The sequence below is a fragment of the Amblyomma maculatum genome, unplaced genomic scaffold (assembly GCF_055883805.1).
Source record: "Amblyomma maculatum isolate TAMU_Amacu unplaced genomic scaffold, ASM5588380v1 scaffold_13, whole genome shotgun sequence".
Classification (NCBI taxonomy): domain Eukaryota; kingdom Metazoa; phylum Arthropoda; class Arachnida; order Ixodida; family Ixodidae; genus Amblyomma; species Amblyomma maculatum.
This window is the reverse complement of record NW_028146738.1, coordinates 26,033,964-26,044,765: the sequence shown is the minus strand read 5'-3', so window position 1 is coordinate 26,044,765 and position 10,802 is coordinate 26,033,964. Positions and strand designations below refer to the sequence as shown.

Below are 10,802 nucleotides of genomic sequence, written 5' to 3'. Positions count from 1 at the left end.
TTCGACGCGCGAGTTCAAAGTTATTTGCACAGATGGTATGGGAACAGGATAACTACACAAAAGTTTTGTCTTCATGTGCCGCTTGGACGAACGGTTGGATGTTACCGAAAAATGCTTTAATGAAATTAACGGTTCGGGAAATACTTAATTCATACAGCGCGACGTTTCCTCCAGATGATTCAATGAACCTAGACATTTTTCTTATAAACTCTCACCGAACACCTTTTGCGAAGCGCTGGCTGTGATTTGCCACTTTCTTAATAAGTCTCATTAACGCCACATGGAACATTGCAAAGCTTGGCTTCATCGCCACCAGCGAACTGTTGAACAGAACATCCAGCGATATAACGTCAAGGTAAGAATAGTTTCTCCAGCTTTACTTTACATGCCTAATCGGCGACATTGTCGCCGCATAATTGGTCATAACTGGCGGTTTGTTTTCAGTGAGACTGTCAGCGTGCAAGCCACATTCAAGGAGTAACAAGAAAGTAAAAGCTTGACAGAGCATGGTCCCGAGAAAGAAAAAAAAAACATTGCAACAACCTATAATATTTAATTCTCACACAAGCACTACATAAGGATCACGCACAAGAAATGTAAATACTGAACCATTGGACCACCAAAAAGCGGCGTTAAGTGAGAATCCCAAGCCACCTTACGGCTAGAGCAAATGGCAGCTCGTTATCAGTTGCGGCTACGATCTTTCCAAACACAGAAACTTTGCCGGGAACGTTTCCAAGCAGCTACATTGACAATAAAGAATTGTGTAAAGTATACTTCTTTCTCTTCATTAGTGAACGTTAAAGGTTATTAGGCGCTCCTCAATTTTTCCTGCATACAGTCTTAAGCGGGAGTCAAAATGACAAGCGTCGTAATTGTTCCAAGCGCATATATCTGTTCGTATCCCTGGCTGTTATTTACTGATATACCTGTCGCGTGGCAGAAACCCAGTTGCTTGATAGTTTGAACTGCGACGCCTTCGACCAGAATGAACCGTAAATGATAACTTCTTCATTCACAAAGCCCCTCATTAACGCTACCAGAGCTAGCTGTTTTGTAAATGCAGCCGTCTAACGCTCTTTAGCTGCATTCAACTGCTATTAGCGGCCATAGTAACGGACGTGCACTGCTTCCGGATTGCTAGAAACTATGCGCCTAGGAGTTATGAATTCCTCAGGCATCTCGAGTAGCAGAAAAAAAAAAAACATTCCAGCTTTATATTTCCATGGATGTGCCTCTCAAGCACCACTAATAGTACTTAACGATATTTTTTTGGATGGAATATTATGAGTGGTGCTAAGCCTGTGCATTTGCCTCCAATGACTGCAAATGGCAACACGGAGTATAGGCTGATCTCGTTCAACAGAAAGGAAGTGCGGTTCGACTATCCGAGGTCGAAAACGAGAAATTCGGACAGGTGAAATATATAGTAGCAGCAGAATTACGCATTACATACTCGTAGCAAGTGACTAATTCCTCTCTCTGCTGCTGCGACTCTCACAGCTTGTACTGGCGCTGTAAAAAAAAAATGAGTTCTTAACCTCGCACTCAGTTATCGACAAAGCATTATATCTGCTTTTTGCATGCCTCTTTCAAATACTGTTTAGTCAAGAGCTGTAGGCTGACAAAAAAGCGAAGTTACAGAGACTTGGAAAAGGACAGAGGCGAATACACTGCGTTCTCTAGTCTCATTATCAAGCTGTTATCAAGCTTCAAACAAGCACAGAAGCGAGGCGCGAATCGGATCGAGTAGGCATTGCTACACTAATAAGAGCAGTACCTTGCATGAACGAAGCTTTACGTAAAAGTCTGTTATTTTTGTAATATTTTTCTCGTCTCACCAAAGCTATCCTCAATAGAATTGCGTTCAACGAAAACTACATATCTGCCCGCTTTAGCCAGACGAGAACAAGCGGTAGAGGTGAGCTTGTCCGAGGTGAGCGCGCGATTTGCAAAGAGGCCATCAAACAACGACGTACACCAGCCTTGTGAAGGCTACGAATGACAACAAAAAAAAAAAAAAAAAAAAAAAAAAAACGCAACATAACGCAACAGAGACGTAACAAATGACGCAGGAGCGAAATGTTAACAAGCACATCGCACAACAGTATCGCATCACATTGAGCTTTTGCGTTTTGTCTCTCTTATAGCGCATAACTCTCTTCTGCATCGGAAACGGTCGAAATATATATGTATTTACAACAGATAGCATTTTTTTATTGAACTGGAATACACGGTAACAGCACTTTATAGTACATGTGCACTATGCAACCTCAATGTAGGGGTGGCTGGGAAGAAGTAATCTGTCAGTAACGAGCTGTAAGCCGCTATGCCCCACTGCAGGCTTCTCACATTCACATGCGCGCTGGGACTGTTTGGACACGGAAAGAAAAAGCGCCGGAAAGCACAACTGGAGTGAACCTCTCCTTCTTTTATATACACGTCAAGTGCAAGGTATATGTACACCCAAGATGGCGATTAAGTAGCCCCGAGATTCGATCCCATTTACTGAATATAACCCGCCCTCTTCTTTTTGACAAGTTTACCGAGACATTTGCATTGTGCTCTCACTGAAACGTAAGTGCTCCCTTTGCTACCCCTAGATGAAGCCCATGTGTTCGCACCAGTTTCATTCCCAAGCTTGAGAACACTCATTTATTTATAGTATATATATATGTATATATATATATATATATATTTATATACCGGACTTATAATATCTCATATGAATGTCGTAGTTATATCTATAATGCTTAACTCTGCGTCACTATGGAGGTGTACTTCTCTTCACATAGCCTATATGATACAAGAGATAACAAGAAATTGGATGGACGATAGTGGTATAGTGCAAGTTTACTGGAATCTAGTGCAGCAGAACGTAATGTGCCGCGAGGAGAAAGGAGGCCTGCTCCGCGCAGGTTTGGATGTCCGATATCTTTCTTCTTCTTCGCACGGAATTATACAGCGCACATTGCCGGGGAGTGCATGGGTTTCGTCGATAAAGGCATTTAGGCTTCAGGCACGTCGGCCTGCAGACTCGAACTGTCTGAATTACGAACTCGAAAAATGGGCGTACGCGGTTCAGAAGAGAAAGCGCGGACTCGAAGCAGTCGAATTGCCGCTTCCGGAATGAAGCGCATGCGTGGTACTAGCTGAACATTACAGGCTTAAAGGTCGCGAGCAGTTGGTCTCAAAGAATGGGCGAGGCGTTTATTTGTTTTCAGATGGCAAGTAAACTGCGCATGAAGCGCAACAGTGCCTCGGAAAAGCAGATAAGTAGTGTAGCCTTTTATGTTTGTGAACATACGCGGAGCACGCTGTTATGGTTTAAAGAAAAATGACACTCTTTCTCTTTTCCCCCTCACCAAGAAAAGCGTTTGCCTTATAACACGCGAAATTGTGTTTACCGCTGTACTGAATCGACCATACCCTTCAAATTCGAAATGGCAAGCAAGGAGCTAAAACGTGGTGCTGACATGGCCTAGCCTGTTCCTGTGGTTGCACAACCAGCATGCATGTTTTGCATCTTGCAAGAATGTTAACGAAGGATTCCCCCTATGTACACAGAGATAGATGATTTGGTATCCCTGTTCATGACTGTTCTCCTACACTGTATCGTACGCTATTATAAGTTATTACACACGTGACTAATTCTCCCGGGAAGGACACATGAACGCTGTCTTTATCCGTACACTCGCGCATTTAGAAAATCTACCTGGACAACCCTAGAGGAATCGACTCTATCTGACAGACTGCGGTGTAATGCTATACGTAGTCCTCGCTTACAAGCGAAGGCTTCAACATGCCTTAATGAGGACATTCACCCGTGATGAACTTGCAATAAAAAGTAATGTCTCGCGTGATAAAATACAAAACTAAAATGTATTAAGTCGGCGTGCTCCATTCATTAAACCATGCTCTCTTCGTGCACGTTTGAAACTTCTTTATTTTCCTGGTGCCTTCAGCCAGCTCTCGGATGCAAGTAAGAGTAATTTGCATGGGTTTCACATTAAAGACAACAGACAGGGGAAAAAAGCCAAGCTCCCCGAGTATTGATAAGAGCTCATCGAGATGCTTCCTTCAGGTTACTTGGCCAAGCGCGGAGGCAAATAGCGAAGATAGCGCTAGGTTGAAAAGATTCCTCAGTTTGAGGGGCTTGGATACGAGTATTCGCTTTTTCAAGGCTACAAATGAGCCGCGCTATTTGGGGAAAATTTAAAACATGCCACGCTTATATTACAGGTTAAATCTTTGCTTTATGGAAGGTAAAAGTTTCAAAGAGGCAGTGATCAGGTGAATAAATGTTTAAGAGACGTTTAATTAGCAGTGCCACGCGACATAAGATACGAAACACGTGCGGCGCGTCAGCTTACCCCATATTTTAGCTGGAAAACCTAATTCATGGCGCGAGAAGTGAAAGCGAAGGGTATGAAAGCAACGTGTTTCTTATCGCACTTTCTCACAACCAGTATTGAATTATGCATTTGCGCTGGATATTTTGCCCTAGTTTGTTGTGACAAGTCACTGAAATTGAAACTAAGGTGATATTACTTGCCCCATTTCAGGTGGAAACATCGCATGGCGCACGATCAAATATCGCATGGGACTGTGGTCAGGCTGTGAGTATAGTAAAATCAAATGGCATACTCCTCGCAGCGTGAACTGAATTTCTATACACCTGCGGTAAAGCGATGTTTGCGGCTCCGTCCTTTGCAATTTCACGTAATGGCTCTCATACCTCGGCTAAACGCCCTGACATTTTATAAGGTAATCTCCTAAAGCTACGCTTTCAAACTCTGCAGCTAACGCACCATTTTGGTGCCCCGCCCGAGAGCACCAGCAGTTTTTGTGATACCTTTTGAAAGTGCGCCTTGCTTGGTACAAATAAACAGTACAAGGTTACAAATCACATAGCATGCAACAGAACATGACAAACGCCCGTAATAAATGTGCGCTTCGGAAAAGATAAAACACTTAGAAGCAGTACGCCTTCCGTTTTTCTCCTCCACCTTCTAGGCCAAATGGAGCACGTTGGGTCACATAGCTCAAACGAAACAATACGAAAATGAAATAAGGCAATACTGCTGGAATCGTGTGCTCACTCACTGAACGTGCAAGTTTTTGACCTCGGCTTCATTTCCGAGTTGGACGACCGCTCAGCCGAGTCCATGACCGTTCAGCGATCGTCACAGAGTGCGTTGCTCTGGTCCAGTTGCCTGCTCTTTTGGCCTCCGTTTGCGGCGTTCCGCTGCCCTGTGTTTGGCCTGACTTCATCGTGGTTTCCATCCTTCATTGCGTGCGCAGCCGCGCCAGCATGTGAAGGCTATTCACCCCCTGAGACACGTCGGATGCATGCATCGTCTCTGTCGTGTAGCGCCGCACTGCCCGTCTCTGCGGTCGCCGCGCCTGGCAGCTTCCTTGTCAGCGCCGTCTTCGCGCTTGTGACAGACGGATGCAAGTGTTTCGACGCTGTCCGTCCTTCGAAGCGCCCGTAATTTCACCGCGACAACAAAAGCAAACAAAAACTCGCAAAGCACGCCCAATACTACCACGAGTATGAAGCGTGCACAGCGGAAAAATGGACCGATTCTCCAAGGTGCGCCCATAAGTGTGTTAACGAGGCCGTGCTGCAGCACTCGTCAGTTACTGCGGCCCTCTGGCAAATGTCCTAACCCGTGCGTAATCGCAGGTCACCAGAATACACAACACGAAACATGGTACACTGTTGGGCCCTTTACACACATTTATCGCAGCACTGGGATCTGTCAGCGTGCAAAAAGAAAAGCGAAACAAATCACACAGTGTGCAGCGTGCTTAGGCAGAAAGGCCGGCGGCACCGACAGGACTGGCGTTTCTGCGTAAGCAGCTGCCAGTCGTTTTCACCTAACTGCTGCTACCCGTCCTCGTGGAATCACAACTCTGCCGGGGCGCTTCAAAGGACAATCTGTTGCCAGCAGTGAAAGAGGAGGAAGGGGTGGGGACTGTGCGCGCAGCTGCGTTCTCTCCCGCAGTTCACGCGGCGCCCGCTCCTCGAGGGGAAGAAGGAGCGCCCCAGCGACTCTTTCGACGTCGTTCTGGCCACGATGTGCGCGCGTCGCGGGCGCAGGCCGCGGACCCGGGCGATCTTTTATTTGCCGGGTCCGCCCAGGCGCAGCGGTGGAGGCAGGATAAGCGAGAGCCGCCTCTGGCCCGTCCCGCTCCAGAACAGGCTATTGGAACGGGACTGGCGGGCCCTCTGCTACGCGGACGCTTCGAGGTCCTTCTTCATATCGCCCCCTCCTCCGCCGCCTCCGCCGGCGTGGCTGCTCGCGCTGTTGATGAAGCCCGAGAAGAGCTCCATCGGTATGGGGAACACGATGGTGGAATTCTTTTCCGCGGCGATGGACGCCAACGTCTGCAAGTACCGCAGCTGGAGTGCTGACGGTGTGTCCGCTATCACCTCGGCGGCTTCTTTCAGGGACCGTGAGGCTCTCTGCTCTCCCTCGGCCGCAATCACCTGCGCCGAAGACAAGCGTGCTCAGACCCTGGCCATCTTAAAAGGTTCCATTCCAGTGGATTTCGAGAAATGATTCATTTTGCTGACTGGCACTGCATTACATTAGATTAGGCGTAGGATAGTACTACATACGCAGTCAAGGAGATATCCTAGCTGGTGAACTTCCGGTTAAGCGAGCACCTTGCATGCCTTTTTAAGGGGCAAAACAGTTCCCCGAAAGGTAGGATATTTGTGCGCAGACCTGGCCTCCAGGACACTTTGCGCCGCAATGTAAATAGACCCCGTGTGCCTTACTTTGGCTCGAGCTTCCCGGGCTGCTTCTGCTTCGGCGGCCATGGCCCTCTGCAGTTGCACTGGCAGCCTCACGTCCTTACTGCAATATAAGGAAAGAGTGTCAACGCGTCATTCACTATTTCCGATCGCTCTACCACATAAAAGGACTAAACAACAGCTTACATATGCACCTCCAAATCCTCAAAGTGTCTCACTGTTTATTGATATGCGTGTGTGACGCCGTCTCGCTGTAACCATAAGCTGACTTTGAAGGTAGTCAACATTTCTATGTGCCAAATTAGCTAATGACGCGGTTGCTTCGTTATCAACTTATTTTAAGGCACTGATCATCTTAAGATTGTGCGCATCCCAACTACACTGTCTACGGCGTCAGAGGCACAATTTCAGTTTCACCGAATGGGTGTGACAGCTTCAACCACAGCACGACACAAAAACGGAACGACAGTCTATCAACACATTTTAAAGCTACCCAAGGAAACGTACCTTACAACTAAAGGCAATTAAAAGAAACGTGCCTACATTAGAGCACTGCATGGACCTCAGCCTGAGGTCCAAGCCCAGCCCGAGTCCAAGGCACAAAGCCTGAGCTTGGCCTAGGCCTGCGGCTTCAAGCCTGGGTTCGGCCCGGGTGCGCTAAACTATTGCTCTACTCAGCCCGATCCGGCCCGCAAAGTTTGGAGTAAAACCCAGCCCGGGCCCTGTCCGCACCCGTTCTCGCAATAACGCATGAGGTAAATTGCTTATTGTGAGCAAAGACTCCCACCGTGCAAATAAAGGACTAACCCACAAAGTAGCATAAACCACATTACCTCTTGAACATTTTTTATATGGAAAAGGAAGCCATAGTGAGGCCCGGTCGGCTTTCTGAACAATGATTTCGTATATTCGTAGAGATTGGTTGGTGTGGTTTGGTTGAGGGGGTTTAACGTCCCAAAGTGATTCAGGCTATGATAGATGCCGCAGTGGAGGGCTCCAGAAATTTCGACCACCTGGAGTTCTTTAACGTGAACAGGCAACGCACAGCACACCTCCAACGAAAAGTTGCAGCAGAGGCCGAGATTCAATCCCGCACCCTTAGAGACAGTAGTCGAGCGCCCTAATCACTGCGCCACCCCGGCGCGGTCGCAGAGATAACACAGAAAAACTGGAAAGTTGCAAAAGCGGGATGAAAAGCGTGTATACACGCGTAATAACCTACTTTGCCTTCCAGTAAAATTTTTAAGCAGTCGTATCTAAGGGATCGAAATGTCCCATACTAAACCAGCCTCGCAGCCAGTGAAATGACCTTTTTCTTTAACGAACACGATTTCAAGGGCTGAATTCATTGCAGAACTGGTCTTTTTCAATATAAGCGACAAACAAAAGGGTCTGCGTACATCTCCACCAACTCAGGCTACGAAGGATGCCACGTTGGTGGTCTCCGAACAATTTTTACCCCCTGGGGCTCTTGAACGTGCACTCACACCACACAGTACACGGGCGCAATGCTTTCCACCTCACGCGAAACGCGATCACCGCGTCCAGGGTCAAATTCGAGTGCCCACTCAGTAGCCAAGAGCCTTAACCACTTATCTACCACTGTGGACTGAAAGCAAACAAATGATTCAATAAACCTTAACTTTTACCAGCGCTAACCGTGGCTCTATTTCATCCATGTCATTACTCCAGTGCTTCAAGTTTACTTCAGTCTACAATAGTGAATCAAAAGCCGATCATCGACCATCTTATGTACGGGCTCTAACCCGACCCAGGCTCGCAACTTTAACCCCGAGTCCAGCCAACGCTCGGCAAAACAGCTCATATGCAGGGCCGGTCCGAGCCTTCAGGCTGGCCCGAGGCCGTGCAGTGGTCTAGTCTACAACACCAAACAGTATTGAGGCAATGAGGAAAGTTTTCTCCTGTTTTAGCATTGCTCACTTCCTCCCCTTGCCCTTTGCGTTCATATGACTACGGCTTAATTTCGACTTGAGAAGTCGACTGCCATTTGACAGTTGCAGGCAAGCACGTGACTCTCGCGAGAAGGATAATGCTGCTGTACGGGGTAGCGCAGCAGTAAAGTTTCTTTAACAATAACCAGGGCCATATGCAGGCCAAGATTTTTTAGTAAGATTCAACAAGGTTGTTCGCAATGGATTGTCGCTAAATGTTTAAAGATAGGCGGACCACAGTGCAGAATGGAAGGCTTAGGAACAGCAACAGGATGCTTTTTTTTTTTTTCTTGAGCACTGACGAACTGTCAGCCTGCATTGCAGACATACTGCGAACGCGTTCAGGGCAAGAAAGAAGAAGAACGACAGCAAAGGCATAGGCCACTGGTTTCCTGTCTAGTCATCGATATTGTTTGGTGCTGTATTCCTAGCATATACCAGTGACCACGAACTCGCCAAAGCTTCGATACCTTTAGATTTGAGAAGAAACAGATAACACTTACATCTCAACTCGTTCCACTTTTACTCCCCAGGGGTCAGTGGCTTCGTCCAAGCTTGCCTGAATAAAAGGAGGCAAATGAAAGAGAGCGACCAGTGAGCCATTTGAGTTATTTGCAACGTACGCCTGCCAAGGATGCAACACATAACACATATGAAGTATCAAAAAAGGGTGAATATTTTTTCTGAAAATATGCAGGTTTTTTTTTTAGTTTTTTTTTTTTGCAGGTACTTTAAGACAGCAATGCAATATAAAGCACACTGTGAGTTTTGCTGATGTGTTTTATGCTCAGCGAAGAACCCTTACTGTCGTGTGATAGACCAGCCCCATGACACGGTACCTGAACTGATAAGTACGATTTACGCGCACACAATGCAGTGTGCTTGGTAGGAGCTTGAACACAACTTATTACATATGGTCTCGATTACAAATTCATAGATAATAACAACTAATGTTGGCGTGCCGGAACCAATTTAATCAAGAAAATAAAAACTGAAACATGAACACCTGAACACCTGAAAAAAAACAGCACTTATTTCAAATCGAAGAATCACAGAACTCGTGGCATCGCTTCATCCTGAGATTTTTTTCCGAGTTTCTCTTTTTCTTTTTTTCAGAGCAGTCACTCATTTCAGTTCACGTACAAGCAAAACGCGGCTCTAACAGCGACTCAATCTGTTCAGTGCGTCTTCTCCGTTTCAAGCCCAGGTTCGTGGCTTTCCAGATTTTCGTACTTCCTGCCCACTAATATAAGTCGGCTGAACTTCACCGTAGTGTTATTGCTGTTCCTTTGTAAGCATTTCCAGCGGGTCCGGGCGATATACGTTTTCGTTAAAACGCACGACTTTGTTGCCTAAGTTTTCGTCCAGGCATGGCAAAACTGAGTCGCTCATGCATGCGCGCTAATCTATTGGCGTATAGCCCTGGTTTTCAACCCTTCGCGTCGAGGTGAAAGAGGGAAGGAGGTATACATGCCTGCATGACGTGCGAGATGGATTCCCTCTCGGATAGGATCTCCGAGAGGTTTTTGGTACCGAGCACGTTCCGGAGCGTGGTGGCGGCCAGGAGTCGGGTCGAGTGTCCGTAGTCCTCCACGTTGGAAACGGCGATGGTGGCGTTACTGATGCGGTAGTACACCACGGCATCCACCGCTACTGTCACCGAGTCCTTGGATAGGATCTGCGCACGAGGGTCACACACGACACAGTCAGTGCTGAGCATCGCCGACTGCGCACGACACACGGTCGCTCACAGCACCATGGTAACGCTAACTGAAGCCATGTTTCAGTCCGAAACATGGCAGAAAGTGAACAGTGCAGAAAGTGAACAGTCCGAAACAGTGCAGAAAGTCAGGTTTATGCGTTCTCGAGTCTCTTTGTCACTGTTGATATGCCAGATACACGACAGCAAATTACGCACCACACTTGTCACCTCTAGACAATTATGATACATCCAGTTAGTGATCGTGCCAGAGCGGAAAAAAGAATAGATCCTTCATAAATAACGCTATATAGGTAGCGATGACTTCGTAAGTAGAAACGAACATTTCTTTCCGCCTGTGCGTACGTGTGTGCGTGTGTGCGTG

At 47.0% G+C, this 10,802-nt stretch overlaps 1 protein-coding gene across 1 annotated transcript in view; it reads right to left on the bottom strand.

Annotated features, from left to right (window-relative positions):
* Positions 1–2,637: 2,637 nt before the first annotated feature.
* Positions 2,638–10,802, bottom strand: part of LOC146172401 (band 7 protein AGAP004871-like) — a 183,463-nt gene continuing 175,298 nt past the window's right edge. Inside the window, exons 5-8 of the mRNA XM_084586070.1 lie at positions 10,193–10,396; positions 9,222–9,277; positions 6,791–6,869; positions 2,638–6,496 (exon numbers count right to left, since the gene is read on the bottom strand). Coding sequence (XP_084442196.1) covers positions 6,239–6,496; positions 6,791–6,869; positions 9,222–9,277; positions 10,193–10,396 — 597 coding nt within the window. The 3' untranslated portion in view covers positions 2,638–6,238. The remainder of the gene's footprint in view (positions 6,497–6,790; positions 6,870–9,221; positions 9,278–10,192; positions 10,397–10,802) is intronic.